This window comes from Sebastes fasciatus, chromosome 4 (genome assembly GCF_043250625.1).
Source record: "Sebastes fasciatus isolate fSebFas1 chromosome 4, fSebFas1.pri, whole genome shotgun sequence".
In the NCBI taxonomy this organism is placed as follows: Eukaryota; Metazoa; Chordata; class Actinopteri; order Perciformes; family Sebastidae; genus Sebastes; species Sebastes fasciatus.
Window position 1 is genome coordinate 3,654,055 of NC_133798.1, and position 20,401 is coordinate 3,674,455.

Here is a 20,401-nt window from a genome sequence, read left to right on the forward strand (position 1 = left end):
TCCAGCCAATCTGGGCATGATAGGACGTGATGCTTTGCTGCTCTCCTGTCTGATTGGCTAGATGATGATAGTGGAGTCCTGTATGGGGCTATAAAAAAACATTTACCGATTTATCATGGAGGCAATGTCTGTCACTGCTGACACTTTTTTTCAAAGACTGCAAAAGCAAAGTCAATATTAAAACTGCGATCCCGAGTGTGGCACTTGGCCCGGCAACTGTAGCTCGAAGAAAAGAGTCGTTATCAGAGGACGTGTCTTAACAAGTGCCCAGGGATTCATCACTGTGCAAATGCTTCTCATTTGCAGTTTGATGAATTTGTGGACCTGACAGACACTGCGCAGTTAATGGTGTTTGCTCGGATGGCTTTTGAGGACTCATCCACAAAGGAAGATTTCCTCACACTTTTGCCATAAAGGGGAGGACAAGAGTTGAGGACATCTACAGCGAGTTCAAACAGTACACGCATGACAACAATACCCTTATTCCCCGTTAGTAGCGATTACAACTGACGGTGCACAAGCCATGTAAGGCACAAACTACGGTTTATTGCTTCGTGCCGCAAAGACCTGGAGTTTCCACAGTTCATTACATATTTTGGTTTCATGTATTGCATTTACGTTACACTGAATTGGAGCAAATCCTGGCAGCCAGGTTTTTAAAATTGGGTGATAAGCCTGAGAACCGAAAAGTGGAGGCTGTTATAGCAGCAGATTAATACCCAATGCCCATGGTTTTAGAACGAGGAGTTTAACAATCACATAAACGTCTAATGCTTAGGTGTCCACATAGATTTGGCCACATAGCGTAGTTAAGTTAAAGAGTGGTTCCACGGATGAAGCTAGTCATTAAAATGCAATCATAATTGATAGAAATAAGTGTGTCTATAAAAAGTGTGCCATGTGCCTTGAACTAAAGAGACTGTATTTCATATACTGTACGTTCCTAGCCGTAACAATGAAATCTTTGGTTGGACTGAAGTGGGTTTAATGTTCTTTGTCTTCATCATCATCTCAATTTAAGAAAACCCTACAGTCGTAGATTAGTGGCATGCTAAAATTTGCTAATTAGCACTGGACATAAAGTATACAGTAGCTGAGGCTGGTGGTAATGTCATTAGTTTCGTAGGACAACTTTAAATGTTGACCTGATTATGACGCTAGAGGAAAAGTTACGGAATTACCAAAGTCACTAACAGTTTTTGAGATTTTTAAATCTAGGCCAAAGACATGGAACAACTAATTTACTGACTGACCAACACAAATAAAAAAAAAGCACTTCCAAGGATGATGTGATGGAACAAAAAGCTGTGAAACGTTCAATCTGTATGTGTATAAATATAACTTAAAGGTCCCATATTGTAAAAAGTGAGATTTTCATGTAATTTATATTATAAAGCAGGTTTAAGTGCTATATAAATACTGTTAAACTATCAAAACGCTCAATATACGGAGAAATACACACAGCCCGTATTCAGAAATTGTGCGTTTGAAACAAGCCGTTAGGATTTCTGTCCATTTGTGATGTCACAAATATACAATATTTAGACCATTACACGGATTTAAACGTAAACATTCTAAATGTGTCCCAGTTTATTTCCTGTTGCGGTGTATGTAAATAACATCAGCTGACAGGAAGTAAACATGGACCCAAGCTGTTGCCTAGCATCGCAATTCCGTTGCAATTCCATTGAAATGCACTAAAACGGAGCGTTTCAGGCACAGGGTAAATACAGGTATATTCAGGGAGACAGTACGAGGAAAATAAAGGTTTTTATGAACATCAAAGCATGTAATGAAATGTTCTATTAGAAACACAAAATACAAGTATGAACCTTAAATGAGCATGATATGGGACCTTTAACACAGATTCATTATGTTGCTATGGAAACAGTTGATGTGAGAGGTCTATAGGGTTCATATTAAAAAAAAAAAAAAAAATGGTATACTTTCAGATAATAAACCCACAGATATGGTACACACTCTTCACGTTCTTTGAATATGTTAAGATTTGGCATTGTGTTTTTTTTTCTTGTGTTGCTTCTCCTTGAGTGATTTCTTATATGCCTTGAACACATTCAGGTAGACAGACACACACACACAGAAACTCATTCAGACACACTCACACAGACTGCCCACAGTGGAACAGCGAACATCTTCATTTCCTCGTTGTGATTTCTCTATGCTGTAATCCTGCCCGCGGGCTACGGCTGCTGCCTTCCTTTTCTCTATTCATTATTACCATCAGTCTGGATTCTCCAGTCTCTCGGTTTTCCTTTAATGAGCCACAGTTTGCCGCTGACCCGGAAGAAAGATTGGCTCATTTAAAACTAGAGCTGGGAGTATTTGAAGAGCACCTTATTGTGTTACATGTACAAGTGAGATTGCTTCCAAACATACAAAAAAAAATCAAGTCATTAAATCAAGCGCACCTCTGGTTATCCAATTAATTTTCAGAAGTCTGTTCCACACTGTGAAATATATTTTTACTCAAACTCAAAAAATATGAGACCTGTTTACCTTCTATCCATTAAATAACACCATGGGAGAGCTGCTGGGCTTCGTCTGACCAAGGAAGATGGTTAGAAGATCCTCAGTGGGAAATAGATTGATGCCTACTCACTAGCTGAAAAAATCTAATTGTATTTGAATACCAGTGTACAACGTCATGTTGACATTTCATCAGATTGTAGAGTTTTATTCAATGGTTATAAAGACAAAGAACACTGAAGCTACTTCAGTCCAACCCAAGATGTTATTGTCATGGCCGGGAGGAGAACAGTAACAGACAGTTCCTTTGACTTGTCTAAAGCAAACAACTCACTTTTCTGGTAAATCCCTCCTTTCATCCTACATAGAAATAATCTGAATATATTTAGGTAATTTTTAGGTCAAAACAACAAGGGCCCGTAGTGGCGTGTGGTCCAGGGACCACGCTAGGGCGTTTGTTCGGTTTGTCTGTTTGTTTGTTTGTCTGTTAGCAGGATTACTCCAAAAGTCCACGATGGATTTTAATGATTTCTTTTGGAGGGGTGGGGTGTGACAAAATGAACAATCCATTAAATTTTGGTGGCGATCCGGTTCATGGTCCGGATTTAGGAATTGTTTTAAGAATTCAGATCAGCCTGAGAATTAACACCTCTGGGTATAACACGTGCGCAGTTTAGCTGATGACGTGTTGATGACGCATGTCCCCCGCCGAGAGACAGAGAGAGAGTGGAGGGTGGGGAGGGGGGGTGAACTGTAATTACTGAAATTACAGTTGAGTTTGACCAAAGCACACTTGGTGATTGTTGGAAAGAGTAACGACGAAGGTTTAGGTGAGTTTTATTTTGTTTCTGTCCAGTTTGAATGAGGTGTTTTACGATGCTCCGCTACGTACAGCTGATCTCAACATAAACAAAAATACACTTGGATGATGGCGCAAGCTGAACAGAGAGGGGGGTCAATCGTACTCGGGCAGCTTGGTGGAGGTCTCTCCGAGTGCTAACCGACACATTCAGGTGATGCCGTCGTAAATGAAATATCTGAAGTGCATCCACAGATAAACTTCAGTTTCACACTTTAGTTTAACGGTGTCGGCATACAGTTTGACACAAAACGTTGACCATTGAGCTTGCATTAACCCAACGAACCAGGCTAAAACCACCTAGCATACATCGCTGCTACAGCTGATAGAGAACAACTGGTGCGCTGCCAAAAACCTTCTGGGTAAAACTTGCGCTTCAGAATTTCTGTTCTGTGTCTAGTAGTAGTTTGGGACACAGGGTGTACCGAAAGGATGTCACGGACTGAACCGAACGTCGTGTACCGCATGGTTCAATACAGTTACATGTATTTTTATACCCCTAGTGTAAGTCCCTATTTTCTGGGGACATTATTGTGTATTCTCACTATGCACTAGATGTTGTTCATACAGTATATGCAGCCACACAGTTACTATGTTTACTAATGTGTCAAAAAAAGTCATAGCGTAGTACAGCGCATGCGTCGGCGTTGTGACTGTTAGAAGCTCTGTCATAAATTGACATTTTATCCAGTTTTAAGTCAAAAATGTTTAATTTTAGTGTGTATTTATTCAGTTTTATTATACTCTTGACGTCATTGAAAATGAGGGTATGCCCTCAATGATTCCTCGAGATTTAAATAAAGGTTAAATGAATGTGTTGAGTATACTGTTATTATATTATCTACACTGATGTAATGTAATGAAGCTTAAGCGAAAGTTCAGAAAGGAAGACCCTCTTTATACTCTTTCATTCACAACCTTTCTGTCTCTCTCTCTCTCTCTACTGGCTACTACTCTATCAGCTGACTGTGGGTGGTTCAGATTCTACCACGCTCTCCATGAGCCAATCATATCGTTGAAATCAATTCTAAAACTGTTCTCCTCTCTGCTGCTGTCAGTTCAGTGCGACTTGATGCAACCCTCCTCCAGCCCATCACCTCCAGGCTTCATCACATTCTGTACCCAGGCCTGATCTACATCCCTCATTGGATCGTCAGCTACTCCCTTCACCACCACCACCAGTGTACTCCAGGGGGGAATACATCCTAATCTCATCACGGCATCACTACCCCCTTTTAGATACTAGTCACAATGGAGTCTAATCGCCAAAGACTTTGCACTATTCCTCTATCATGTACCATGTAATAAATATTGTTCTTTCGATACGGGGTCTCTCCTGATTGAAATATAGTTACCCTTGGCGTCACTTTAGGATTAGGCAACAAAACCACTCTAGTTAGGTTCAGGAAAGAACTACATGGTTGATCTTGAATCTGCAATGTTTGTAAAGTGAAAATGACACTGAACCTTGTGAAGACAAACGAACACCTGATTGTAAGGTGAAAGTGAAACTTAACGCGCGGGACACGAACAGCGGTCTCTTCGATGAAAGCCTTGTGACTGTTGTGAGTGCATTCTACTTTTGCCTTCATCTAGTCTCAGTTGACCCTCATTTGTCACAATTACACCATGTACTAAGCTACAGTAATGATCGCGCTCTGAGTTATCTTCCATCAATTACACTCATTACCACCATGCAATTGTTATTCACAGCAAGGCAAATGCATTAAATCCTATTTCCCAGAGAACTGTTAACTCGAACAGTTGTTATGTATTAGGAGGGAATAATTTGAGGTAAATGTTTAATCTATTTATCCCCCCGGTTGTGCCACTAATCAGCATTCAACCCTGTGCAGCTACCATAACTAAACTCTGATAATACTGTATTATTGGAGAACAGAGGTGCAGTGAGAGACCTATAAAAATCTGCAGGCGACTGTAGCAGACAGATTTCTCATAATGGTAATTATAGATTTGGCGGCAGTGAAATATGTTCCGTAGTACGTGATGCAATTATTAATACCAGACTTCTAACAGACAAGTCACACACGGGCCTTGCCTGCGACTGCTGCAATAAGTTTTAATCTGTTTTCATACACCGTTGATGCAGCTAATGCCTACACATGTCCTGATCTTGTGCACCATCAAAGGCGGAATATATAATAAGTGGGACATAAATAGAGTCTAGGCTAGCTCACCTAGAGTGAGTACTTACTGTAATCATTCAGCTTTGCCCAAAAATGTGAGGAAAAACTCTTAATCAACTGGTGGGAATTAAATCAACTCTTTATTTGGCTGTAGTGTTGTCAGAAAATAGTGAACAGCAGATTCAAAGCAGAGGAGATTTTTCCTACCATATTTTTTTTTTTATGGGCATCAAAGAGGTTCAGGTTATCAGGTTATCATTTACAACGTTAATTCATTTCATTGCCTAAACCTAACCACAATCGTTTCACAACGTTAACCATGTATTACAATGTTAACCAGGCGCAAACTTTTGCCGTCAAGATGCTATGCAAGAGGCTGCACAAGCGGCAAAATATGGTAAATGGCCTTGCATGTATATATATAGCGCCTTTCTAGTCTTTGACCATTCAAAGCGCTTTACACTACATGTCACCATTCGCCCATTCACACTCATTCATACAATGATGTCAGAGGCTGCCATGCAAGGTGCCAACCTGCCGAACAGGATCTAATCTAAATCCTCATTCACAATCCGATGGCTCAGCCTTCAGGAGTAATGTGGGGTTCAGTATGTTGCCCAAGGACACTTCGACATGTGGACTGGAGGAGCCGGGTATCGCACCACCAATCTTCCAATTAGTGGACGACCCGATCTATCTCTGAGCCGCCAACCCCCCCCCCCCCCCCCACCCAATAGGACGAGTAGATACGAGATCACATTGGGATAACAGGGGAGACTAGGCATAATTTAATATAATATAATATAATATAATATAATATAATATAATATAATATAATATAGAGCACCTTATGATTGGATGTTGTTGTCCTTTTACTGTACATCGGTTCTAACAGCAGTGTACATTCCACATGAGGCCGACACCAACTAAGCCCTGGAGCTGTATGGAGTTATCAACAGGACAGAGACCTCACAGCCGGACGCTGCTTTTATTGCAACTGGAGATTTTAAAAACGGCATCCTGAGAAAAGTCCTGCTCGAGGCATCATCTACACATCAGCTGTCCTGACGCACCGACTGTTGCCACACATAGCTCCAACACTGTCTTTAAGTTTGCTGACGACGCGACCGCCGTCGGCCTGATCACCGATGGCGATGAGATGGCTTACAGAGAGGAGGTCAGAGCCCTGACATCTTGGTGCCAGGACAACATCCATCTTAACGTCAGTAAAAGTAAAGAGCTGACTGTGGACTACAGGAAGCAACATAGAGAAGGACACGCCCCCATCTCCATGAACGGAACTATGGTGGAGAGAGTCAGCAGCTTCAGGTTCCGCAGGGTTCACATTAGTGAGGACCTGACCTGGACTCACCACATAGACACCATCACCAAGACAACGGGACAACATTTTTTTCCTCTTCTGCAGGCTGAGGAGGTTCAACATAGACTCCAGGATAGTCTGCAACTTCCACAGGTGCACCATCGTGAGTATCCTGACCAGCTGCATCACCAGTTACAGTTGTATGGCAGTTGCACCACCCTCAACCGTAAGGCTCTACAGAGGGTGGTGGAAACTGCACAGCATATCACCAGGATGGAGCTGTCATCCGTGGAGGACCTCTACACGCAGCGGTGCAGGAAGAAATGATCTGGGACCCCGACCACCCCAGCCACAAACTGTTCTTCCTGCTGTCGTCTGGCAGATGGTACTGCAGCATTTGGTCCCACACCACCAGGTTCAGGGACAGCTTCATCCCGCAAGCCATAAGACTTTTGAACTCTTGAGCTCATCACTTTGACACTGTCACTCTACCTTTATCTATCCATCCATCCATCCATCCATCCATCTCTGTAATTGTTGTGCCTTTGACAATAAACTACAATGGCACTCGGAGAGCGCAGACCTCCACCAAGCTGCCCGAGTACGATTGCCCCCCCTCTCCGTTCAGCTTGCGCCATCATCCACGTGTATTCTTGTTTATATTGAGATCAGCTGTATGTAGCGGAGCATCGTAAAACACTTCATTCAAGCTGGACAGAAACAAAATAACACTCACCTAAACCGTCATCGTTACGCTTTCCAACAATCACCAAATGTGCTTTGGTCGAATTCAACTGTAATTTCACTGAGTTTAAAGTGGAAAAACGCCAAATCTACAGTCGTAGAGACGGGGTCATGCGTCATCAAAGTGTCATCACTTACACGGCGCATGTGTTATACCCAGAGGTCTTAATGTTCTGGCTGATCGGAATCCTTATACAACAATTCCTGAAATCCGGATCATGATCCGGATCACCACCAAAATCTAATAGAAGGTTCATTGTGCCACACCCCCCACCCTTCCAAAAAATGTCATTCAAATCCATTCAGACTTTTGGAGTAATCCTGCAAACGGACAAACAAACAAACCAACGCCGGTGAAAACATAACCTCCTTGACACTTGAAACTTGAAACATAGCCGGTAATGTGGACTACCACATACAGGAGATTCCATTAAGACTGGGGGGAACACACTCAAACCACAATATGATCTGCCATATCTGACAGTTTGCCCCTGTGAAACTAGAGACCATAGAGTAATAGAACTAGAGGGGAGGATGAGTCATCCTCCACTCGGTGTCGGTCCCACTCATGTGACACATGAGACATGTAGTTTGTGCATATCAAGAGTCCAAACCCGAAGGGCAGATATGATTCTTCTACAGTAGTTTTATATATAAGGTCACATCTTCTTTAGAGATTGTTAAAAGATATCTATTAAAGGAGCAATATGTAGCACTGACAGCTAGCATTTAGCAGTCCAAATTCAAAACATTGGAATTTCAAAAATTTCAAAGGAGAACATACTGGCTGTAGCATTGTTGTCGGAGAAACCAGTATTTAAATTTAGTATGTTTCCTTAATCTCTGATGACATATCATAGTAATTTTATGATCTGTTGCAGTAAATATATTACATATTGGTCCTTTAACAGCGGGTTAAATCTGGTTTATTATGCGCCTTAGTTTTTTTTAAAACATCATCTACGAAAAGAACAAAAGATCTAATTTGGAGTGAAAAAGAATGCAGAAAATCAATCAATGGGAAGACATGCAGTATATTGATAACACAATAAAATTCCTGAAAACCAACGGCTAGGAGGTGATTGCTTTCAGTCAAAAAAATATTTCTGCCAAGAGAGATATATCCAAATGGGATACACCTTTTAATCCCGCTTCAGATTAACTGCTCCCTGTGGATGGATGGATGGATGGATGGATGGATGGATGGATGTAGGTATAAATGAGTGTAAGCTCTGTGCTGTCCACATCTCTAAACTGGGTTGCGTCAAAACAATAGCATAAACATATAACGTATGAGGAAGCTTTTATGATTCTTACGGCTGTTGCTGTGGTCATCCACCAGTATGATCTCTTTGAGCAGGTGTGATGGAGTCCTCTGGATGGCTGTGTGGACGGAGCGCAGCAACACCGACAGGGCCTCGTTGACGAAGATGAAGATGACACTGAGCTGAGGAAGGTCTCCTGAATATGACATGTTTCTGCACCTAGTGGGGGGGGTGATAAGAACAGAGAGAATCAGAGGCTTTCTCTGATGTTTCTTAAGAGACAGATTTAACAAAATCTACTGTAACACCATCAACACTTAAACAACGTTAAATTACATTAAAGCTTGAATCCATACAGGCAAATACCCCCATCATACATCTTGATGCATTAATCAATTAATTAATCAGTGCACACATCGACCGACCGACTGACTGACCCGTCTGGACGTAAATCTGGGATCGACCGGGTGAGGGAGATGCGGTCGCTAAGGTAGCCGTTGTAGCCATAGTAACGAAACTTCCTGAGGGCGACCCTTCGACTCTCGGGGCCCAGGTCGTGACCCCAGTGGTCAAACAGCGAGGAAGCGGAGTCCGAGGCTGAGTCTGATGAGGACGCGGCATCTTCACCGTCCTTCTGAGGGTTCTCTGTGGACAGACAGAGAGGAAGAGAGGTTGATACACTTCGGACAGAAACATAAATTAATATTTTCAAGATTTCTCCAACAGTTTTCACCCAGGCCCAACACTACCCACTGTGCTGCCAGATGCTGTGACAGCTACCTGATGTTACACTGTGGAGAAATGTAATGACAAACTCCCCTCAAGCTCTAGTCACGGAGCTTTGCAGCAAAAAATAGACTTTAACAGAGTGCAAAATATGCTGTGTGGTTATCAAACAAAACCTGTTTGCTAAGGGCTGAAAGAATAATTTCAGTAGCACGGAGGAAAAGGATGGAAGACTAATGTGACGCGCCTTAAATTGCCTTGATATCGGGGTAGGAAAAAAACAATCGTTGATCATCCCTTCATCGTCGATATGCGATCCGATCGAAGGTCGGCACAAGCCTACAGTAAGAAAGAAACATCTGCTTGGTTATCTTTGTTCTCAGTTCATTGTTCGTGCATCTCAACTTGGGAAATGAGCACTACCTAATTTGATAGATAGGTCTGACTAGGGATGCACCGATACCACTTTTTTTCAGGCCGAGTACAAGTACATACATTTGGGTACTCGCCGATACGGAGTACCGATACGAGTACTTCTCTGTGCCAAAAGACCCTCGTTAACAGCCAGCTGGAGGGTGTGAGCGACACACGGCAGGCTGGGGAGTCCCGCATACGAGGTGGTGCGCCGTGACCGGCTCTAGGTCGGCTTGGAAAGGCTCATGGCGAAGGTGGACTGCGGCCGCAGCTTTACAGCGCTCCCCGCCCGGACCTCGCCGCACCGTGGACAAAGGACTCGCTGTGCCCTCTCTCCCCGCCTGGTATCCCTACGTCTGACCCATCTGTTAAGTTTGTATTCCACTCAGAGAGAGTAGGCTGCACTGCCTTTAACTTACTTTATCATTAGCTAAACCAATTTTATGTAGTATTGTATAGTACTTTGAAAAAGAAAAAATCTAAACAAATACTCAAGTTAAATCATTAAACCACAATAAAAAAATTAAACTGCAAAGATTAATGCCCCTGGACACTAACGTAGGGGATGCTCACTACAGAATTTAAAAAAATAAATGAAATATCTTCTTTTTGGTAGTTAATTACAATTTTGAGCAAGCGAGTACACAAGTCAAAACAAACACACGGGAAATATAAACGGATTTCTTAGCAAAAAATAATTTAAAATTTTATTTTGACTGGCTCAAGTCTGTCAGACATCACTTTCTTTTTCCCTTCTGCCCTCCAAACAGGCCTGCTGAAGGATTGTGAAGGGGCCTTCTCGCCTTCCTCAGCTGAAAAGGTTTTTTATTAGCTTGAAGAGCAGTACTTCACCGTTTGGCAATAACATGTTTAAAGCTCTCGTGGGTGGAATGCCACCTCCCTCCAAGTCCCCTCAGAGCCTCATAATAAGCACCCTAAAAGCACTGCAAATGATTTTGTGTTACACTTTTCTTATCCACAAGTGACGCATCTACAATTTTGAGGAGTTTTTAAGTTTCCTCATTTGGGCACCCGAGTTGATTTTTGGCAGAATGTCGGTTGAAAAAATCCATTTCTATTCACTGATGCATTTCAGTTAATGTGCTCTTTAGCACTGGAGGACAGCAGGAATGAGACTGTGTACTTTGAAAGGCTTCTCTGTGTAGCCTAATTCTCAAGAGGGAGAAGGACAAATACATCACAGAGAAACTACACCTGCGGAGGTTTCTTGATGTTCAAGTCGAGAACGCGCGGACAGAGGGAATGTGTTGTGTCCTGCCCTGCACGGTGTCCAACATATTTCATTATTAATTAAGTAGGACCAATCTACCCTTTACAGGATAGTTGGAGGACATAGCGTACCTCTGAGAGAGGTCTAGGGGAACTGTGTGTGTGTGTGTGTGTGTGTGTGATACAGTAGTGTACGTGTAGGTGCAACAGGGACAGAGTGCTAAGTACATGTGTGAGTGTGTTTGTCTTAATTAGTGCTCTCCCTTACTGTTGACTATCAGAGAAAATCTAATAAGAACTAATGAGTAAATAACTAAACACAATAGCAGATAGATTCAACATTATACATGTACAATACTGTATGTTTGGTCACTTGTGTATGTAAAGTACAGTGCTTTTTTTCACATTATATTTTGACGGGCCATATCATATCTTAATCAGGTCGCACATCAACTGTTAAAATCAAAGTCATTTGCTTATTTCAACATGTTAACGTTTTGTTTCCCCCAGTCGTCGCATAATAGGATTTTCTTCATGTCAAGATTAACTTTACGCAGATTGAGGAGGTTCAACATGGATTACAGGATACTCTGCAACTTCTACCGGTGCACCATCGACAGTATCCTGACCGGCTGCATCACCGCCTGGTATGGCAGTGGCACCAACCTCAACCGCAAGGCTCCACAGAGGGTGGTGAAAAGTGCTCAGGACCTCTACACCCAGCGGTGCAGGAAGAAGGCCAACAGGTTTATCAGGGACCCCAACCACAAACTGTTCTTTCCACATCTAAACTCAGAAAAAAAAGTTTGGAAACTTGTGTTTGGTGGATTATTTCTCTGTTGTTACAATGCTAATTGGCATTGTATTTTACATGGTTGGAAAGCCTGTTTATTTACCTTCACAATGATGTCCAACTTGTAAGGATCATGCATTTGTGGGATGAGCAGCACAGCTGATTATGTGGGGAGCGCCCAAGAAAAATTTGACAAAATGCTCTGTCAACGGTAAACAGTGTATTCTCCTGTTGGTATTGACTCTTGTTTTGAGTTGTTTGGTGGATTGGATGATTGAACTCTCTTTCAGTAACAAGGAACAAACAAGACATATTGGCTATTTTACACTTTATTCATTTAATACACCGTCAGGAGCCTCAGTAGCGGTGGAAGATCCATACGCAGCCACAACAGCCTGGCACCTCCTCTTCATGCTGGTCACCAACCTGGTCACACGTTGCTGTGGGATGGCGTTCCATTCCTCAACCAGGATTGGTTGCAGGTCAGCCAGCGTGGTTGTGTTGGTCACTCTAACACGTACAGCACGCCCAAGCTGATCCCACAAGTGTTGAATTGGGTTGAGGTCTGGACTCTTGGCAGGCCGTTCCATTCTCTCTACTCCCACATTGTGGAGGTAGTCTGTGATAACCCTTCCTCTGTGGGGGTGAGAGTTGTTTCTTGGAGGATGAAGTTAAGTCCCAGATTGTGGAGATATGGGATCGCCACTGGCTGCAGAATCTCATCGCGATATTTCACTGCATTGAGATGGCCTTCAATGATGACAAGCCTTGTTTTGCCAGTGACATCATTGAGGGAACACACAACCACGCTGGCTGACCTGCAACAAGTCCTGGTTGAGGAATGGAATGCCATCCCACAGCAACATGTGACCAGGTTGGTGACCAGCATGAGGAGGAGGTGCCCGGCTGTTGTGGCTACGTATGGATCTTCCACCGCTACTGAGACTCCTGACGGTGTATTAAATGAATAAAGTGTAAAATAGCCAATATGTCTTGTTTGTTCCTTGTTACTGATAGAGAGTTCAATCATCCAATCCACCAAACAACTCAAAACAAGAGTCAATACCAACAGGAGAATACACTGTTTACCATTGACGGAGAATTTTGGCAAATGTTTCTTGGGCGCTACCCACATAATCAGCTGTGCTGCTCATCCCACAAATGCATGATCCTTACAAGTTGGACATCATTGTGAAGGTAAATAAACAGGCTTTCCAACCATGTAAATTACAATGCCAATTAGCATTGTAACAACAGAGAAATAATCCACCAAACACAAGTTTCCAAACTTTTTTTTAAGAGTTTATTACACCAACACACATCAGAGTATAATAAAATATAAACCGTCACAACAGTATATACATACAATATATACAGTATATATTCCTGTGCACTACCTGTCGCCATAATAACCACCTATCCAGTTCTCACTTCACATACTGTATATATTTACTACATTGGTGTTCAACCTTCCTATATTAGTTTTTTCCCCCTTTTATCACTACTGTACACCACTCTACCACACTATTCTTTTTTATAATATATTATTTTATTATCTTTAATAAATTTTTTTGTACGTGCTTTGTCTTGGATTCTCATTTTTACTGTGATTTTCGTTTTATACATTTTGTAGTAACAGTGTTGGAGGGAGCCTGAGAATAAAGAATATCAATGCCGACAACTGCTGCACTGTAATCGCTGCACACGTGACAAATAAAGAACATGAACTGACAGACCAGCTTGTAGTCCACACACACATGCACACACACACAGAGGACCTTGGGGGGTCAGATGTCAACTTCTACAAGTGCTGCTCACTGTTCAGTCCAGCATCCAGCAGCAACAGCATCCAGGACTGCATTGTGACAGTAAACAGTGGAACTTTGTGCTGTGATACTCGTGTTGGGGTTAGGAACTTGGCTGCCTGTTAATGTCTGCTCAGCTGTGATTATGCACAGAACACACACACACACACACACACACACACACACACATACACACACACACACACACACACAAACACACACACACAAAAACACACATACACATAATGCACACATGATGGTCCAGAAAGAGAAGGTGAGGTGTACAATTTTGGTTCGTCTCATAGAAACAAGGTACATTTGCTGCATTGAAAATAAAATAAAAGAAGAAACATTGTGATGAGAAGAGTGAGAGAGATGGAGGAGAATGAGGAAAAAGCCAGATGAGTTAGGAGAGTGACAAAATAAATGTGCCGACAGGATGCGGAGCGAGGTGCGAGAGAGTGATGAGGAGAACAAGAAATAAAGGGGTTGTGACAGAAGGTATTCATCGCTGAGCATCTCTAAACCAGGCGACCCTGAGCTCCGTCACATCAGCTTGCAGAGACACACTTTTTTATTGGCTCAGACACCGAGACAGCTCCCTGTCCACACACACACACACACACACACACACACACACACGCATGTATTAACACACATCTTTCCTGCCAACCTGACGGCATCAGGCCCGGACTCCCCACGACCTAATGCATTAGGAACGGGCTGCTCTGCTGGCTGACAAAGTGTCTCACCTTGTCCTCCAGTCACTTTATGCAGAATTGGCATGCTGTTGGCTCAGCAGGCAGAACGCCGCACGCTGCGAACCACATCTCACCCCCCAAGCACACACTGTGACAGGGCTGCAGTCAAGACCGATGCAGTCAGAGCCGAGATCTGGTTGAGTCCAGACTGAAGGTCTTTGTGCACCATGTGTTTTTTGAGTGCGCTTTTGCAATATGTCATCCGATAAAGAAAACGTGACACGCAGAAACCTTGCACATTGAGTCCGATGCGTTTTATTATTTTTGCTGCGAAAATTCGCTGTTCAAGACAAAAATGTATTAATTACGTGGGTGCGATGGATAGCGCTTAGTCTCAAAGAGGGCTAATGAAAGAATGACATTAGCAAGAAGCTATCGTTTACCTGGCTAAAGCACAATCACTATTGTTTCATCTTTCCTACATCCTTTGTTTTGCAACCATCTCCGATTCCAAGCTGTTCTTCAATCACCTGCTACAATCTATCTTTAAATTCCACATCTCTGTATCATTATTATTTTTTTTATCGTAAAGTGCTACGGGCTGTGAGACAAACATGGAGACAGAGCAAATGTTTCTCATGCCATTTTGGATGATGACGTTTGCATGGACGGTGGTTCTGAGTGGTCAAACTACCCTCTTTTGACAGATGCGAAAAAAAGCAGAAAATCTAACTTGTTCGGAAAACTTTGATGACGTTGAAAAGTTTCGGAGTCGGTGTGTATTTATTTAAAAATTTTAGATGATGGCCTTGAGACCAGGACTATTCCAGACTAGCAAGGATGGGTTTAGCGAGGGTTAACAGAAATGTAGGGACTCTATAGTACAGGGTTTTGACTGTATAAATAAAATAGGAGTAGAACAGGCATTGAACTGCTTGCCATGGTCATTTGACTAGTTGAAAAGAAAAAGCTGATTGTTGTTAGTTGTTAGGGTGACGACACATGTCAGTTGGGCCGTAAAGTGCGTCACGCATCGTTTCGTGTTAAATGGTAAATGGACTTGCATTTATATAGTGCCTGTTGGGACCATGGATGTATTAAGAGAACTGGATACAGTGTTGGAGGCGGGGCCCCATTCATTCCTATGAAAGTTGCTCAGTGGCGCATGAAGCCAAAATGGCTCGACTTCCTACTGGAAAAGTACCCCATCTTCCGGCGATCTTCCGCATCCATTGGTCCCATGGAACTTGTGCAGTAGCGTCCGCTCGGTCACATGGCTTGGTCACGGGGTCCCAACGTCACGCTATCGTCACGGTGTCGTCACGGTGTCGTCACGGTGTCGTCACGGTCTGGGTCTCATTCACATGAACGGAGGAAGGGAAACTCTGGATTTGGCTATAAGTGCATTGTACAACTTTTAGGACCTAATGATTTAAATAAGCACTATTATAGTGTTCGTACTGGGGAGTTGATTCACCTTAAAAAAAAAATTATTCACTGACGTCTCTTTCCCAATGTAAGTTTAAGGGAAAAAGTCTTTTTGGGCTCAATGGCATGACGTGATGGACACGGAAGTTGTAGTACCGGGGTTTGGCCACTACAAAAATTGGGATCAACGACCGGCGCACTTCTTGGGGGCTTGGTTGGGACCCACAATTCAAGATGGTGGCAGAGACAGTGAACTACGTTTCCCAGGGTCGTTCAGTCCTTAACTCCACCCGTGGACTCACAGTAACCATGGCTACTGTAACCCATGACCAATTCACACTGACCTATGAAATTCAGCCTGACAAAACCAAAGAGCTTCCTTCTATTGCCTCTCTTCTCTTCTCAACCTTTCCGCTGCAAAAGGCAGCAGAGCCTCCTGCAGCTCTGAACTATGGCCTGTTAGCAACAGACATAGACACATAGTTAACAAGTTTAGCACCAGCAGCTACAACAAAGTCTGCCAGCTTACTTTACCAGCAACAGGAACAAAGCAGGTTGCGCCGAATAAAAGTAAAGATTTACTTTTAAATCAACACTTCGTGCTTTCATTTAAAAATAAAATTGCTTTAGCGTGTTTTTCTGTGGACAGAATTCCTTCATTTGTTAACACGAGGCTTTTATTGTGAAATATGTGCAGGACAGTGTTGTAGAACATGCAGTGACTTGCAGGGCTCCATGAATAAATAAAGCACAGGGTTTTGATTGTGGATTATTACTATTATTTGAAAATGAGCACACAATTCTTATCCTTTTTCTGTTTAAAATAAATATAAGTGAGCGCTGCTCACTCTTCTCACGCGCTGCTCACGCGCTGCTCACGCGCTGCTCACGCGCTGCTCACGCGCTTCTCACGCGCTTCTCACGCGCTTCTCACGCGGCCGGTCTGGACAAGCTGTGGACAAGCTGTAAGAGTTCAGTAGCTCAGCTGAGTTTTGATTGACAGTCAACAGACGGGGAGGTGAAGTGTTGGATGACAGTTTTACAGCTAGATTTAAGATGCAATTGGGAAGAAAAAGAGAAACCTAAAAATATATAAAAGCCTAAACCGAACTGTGAACGAAATCCAGAATAATCAAAGCTCAACACAGATGTGCTCTAAATTATGTCTTTGACTGTCAATCTTCCATCCAAAGGCTTACCGGTAAGCACTTTCTGACATTCTCCACCGGACTGTGTCAAATAATTCAGGTATAAAAATGAAAGCAGTCAACAAAGAGGTGATGGAGATGTCAACATTATTGACTAGTGCAGGCCTGTTGCTGTGGAGGGGAAATGCTTGAGGGGTTGTGACGATGATTCAGTGCTGTATTCTGATTAGGGAGCAAAAATTCCTTCTCTGTTGTGAGTCAGCATAACAGATGCTTCCAGCATCTACTTATTCCTTTTGGAACCTTTTCACCTTTTTATAATGACGCTGACCTCAATTCAGCCAAAGACTCATCATGAAATACTTGACATACAGTATGGCCATATTCGAGCACATTAATTAAGAGAAATTGAATATTGTCACATAAAATATATATCCTGTTTGCAATCAGCTCTTATTTTGACGGAGTGAAAGCATGGATACCCAGTGTTTACTGACATCACCCATCTGGTGTGTGTTTTTATCCTCCGCATTATATCATACAGCGGAATAAGGAATCTTCTGTTTGTTCAGCCCCGTTGATTTATGTGTGGGATGTAAAGATGCACATAAACAGCTTAAACTGATCGAGACCCAATTTGTAAAAACACAGTGCGTGGATGTAAAAACATTCAATTAGACCACCGCGCCTCCTCTGTGTACTTTCAAGTTGCTCATCAGCCCCGCATTGAAACACTTGCTGCGGCTGCTGCTTCACAGGAACCTATCCCAGCAGGCTTTGCACTTGTAACACAAACACACACCCACTCACACCCGACGGATTTGTAAGAATTTGTTTTCGTGGAGAGAATCTAATTTCCTCTGCAAGCCCTGTAACATTATCTCCTTCCAAAAGCTTTTTGTGTTCCAATATTTTAAAGAGGCAAAAGGGAATACGAAGGCAATTCATTTCAGCCTTTTGACTCCGAGCCCCTTCAAATCACACAATGGCTTAAATAAAAAAGTGCCTTTTCAATTGTTTGGAGTGTGTTTGATTGTGTTGCCACCAGTATGCTTGCACAATAATTGTTTGCTAAATGTTGTGCTGCTCCCAGCTGGGACAAATAGAGACTCCATCTGCACTTACAATCAGTAAAAGAAACTAGGTGCTGCTGCTTCTTACAGCCCGGACACACCAGGAATGTCAGGAGCGCGTAGCGGCTGTGTTACCTGTCATTTTTTATTTCGCCATCCGTGTTAACAGTTTAGAGCAGCCACACTGCTGGACTCATGTGCATTTTTTACGTGTGCCGCGCGCGTCTCACAACAGCAACAGACAGTGAAAGTGATCTATTGATTGTATATTAACATCATATCAGCTACATTACTACATTTTCGATGTCTAGACATCTGTAGAATATGTCATGGACAGTGAAGGTGATATATTGACTGTATATTGACATCATATCAGCAACATTACTACAGTTTCGATGTCTATCTGTAGAATATGTTACAGAGATGAAAAAAAAGGAAAGACTTATTTTTTAATCAACATTTCCTGCTTTCAATTCAAATTAAAACACCTCAAGTGTTTTTTCTGTAGACAGAATTCCTTCATTTGTTAACACAAGGCTTTTATTCTGAAATATGTGCCAAACAGTGTTCTAGAACATGGAGTGACTTAGAGAGCTCCATGAATGAATATAGTACGGATTTTTAAATGTAGATTATTACTATTATTTACAAATCACCACACGTTTCTTAACCTTTCTCGGTCTAAAATAAATATAAATGATGTTTATAATGAAATGAAATGGCCATTAAAAGGCAAACTATATGTAGAAAGAAAGGGCTGACAGCAGCAGCTGCAGCAGCAGAAACGCAGCAGACAAGCAGCTGAAATGCAGCTGGTGTGAACACCCAACGCGTGAATCACGCAGCCACCACGCCACACAGCCGTCAAGTGCTCCTGACGTTCCTGGTGTGTCCCAGGCTTTAGAGTACAATGACACACACCCAGGCTGCTGACGTGTGTGTGTGACAGAGAGAGAGAGAGAGGAGGACCTGCAGTCTTGTGCAAAAGTTCACACATGATTCATTTAATCAAGCAGCGAGCAGATGGTGATCTCTGTCTTCCTCCCCCTCCCCTCGGTTATGGATAATGTGTTTAATGGATCACACCTGGACAAGTCAAATCTGTACTTACAGTGTAACCAGAGACAGAGGACACAGGAGGACGCGCACACACACACACACACACACACACACACACAGGAAACAGAACTGAGACGCATCAGCACTTTTAGATGTGGTATCGTAACTTTGCTGGCTTCATCTGTCTGGCACTTGTGTGATAGAGGGAATGGTGGTACTGCTGAAAAACAATGATATTAAAAAGAACGTTTTCTGTTCTCTAATGGACTGTGTAACTGATGGACCTAGAATCATTTTTTTTTTTTCATTCCAGGATACATGGCTCTTTGATTTCTTTCCTCTGGTGAAATGAAAAGATCAAAAATGTTGCATTTGTTTGTTAAAGCTTCAGTAGGCAGTATCATTTTGGCATCATTGGGCAAAAATTCCACAATAACCTTTCAGCATATTGTAATTCAAGTGTTCTGAGAGAAAACTAGACTTCTGCTCCTCCTCATGGCTCTGTTTTCAGGCTTTAGAACATCTAGCCCCGTGATTCTGTTGGTGTCCCTTGTGAAACTAAAAGTCACCACACACTTATTTTAAAGGGAGCCCATGCGCGCTCGCATGTGGCTTCGCTGTTCAGACTCAGACTCCAACACAAACTACAGTGAAGCACCAAAACCTCTTGGTTGTATCTAGTGAAGCCCGTCTGTTAAACAGTGTTGGCCGCGGTCGGAGGACGCGGAGGAGACCGTAGCTTTGGTCTCTAGGGCCGGAGTCTCTGCTGTACTCTGCTCCTCTGCCTGCTTGCCTTCACTCACACACAGCGCTCGTTCTCGCTCTTTCGCTCCACTCTCACGTGCATGCGTGCACACTCCACACTGCAGAAGAGTTAGTTTAGCTCTGAGAATATCTAGTGAATGTACAGTGGACGTTTGTGCAGAAATAACTGCTGCAGCTCCTCCAGACCAACAGAGGTTTCCCGTGTCTTGTGAAGTGACGGGGCTACGCAGAGAGAAACGTTATCGTCTCCGACCAAAACTCCGGTGTCTCCCCTGTTCCCTCTGGCCGCGGTCGGGAGGCTGAAGCAGGAAAAGCCAACACTAGGTTTTGAGCGATGCTCGTTCATGTCTATGTAGAGCGAGCACAAGCGCGAGCAACAGGACGCTGACTTTCGTTGACTTAACGGCCACAGGTGTCGCTGTTAACAAGACATTTC

The 20,401-nt window shown here is 42.9% G+C and overlaps 1 protein-coding gene across 3 annotated transcripts in view; it reads right to left on the reverse strand.

Annotated features, from left to right (window-relative positions):
* LOC141765512 (polypeptide N-acetylgalactosaminyltransferase 18-like) overlaps positions 1-20,401 on the reverse strand; it is a 215,266-nt gene that overhangs the window by 107,824 nt on the left and 87,041 nt on the right. For all 3 annotated transcript variants that reach the window (XM_074631545.1, XM_074631544.1, XM_074631543.1), the window contains exons 2-3: positions 9,261-9,468; positions 8,876-9,042 (exon numbers count right to left, since the gene is read on the reverse strand). In XM_074631545.1, coding sequence (XP_074487646.1) covers positions 8,876-9,042; positions 9,261-9,468 — 375 coding nt within the window. The remainder of the gene's footprint in view (positions 1-8,875; positions 9,043-9,260; positions 9,469-20,401) is intronic.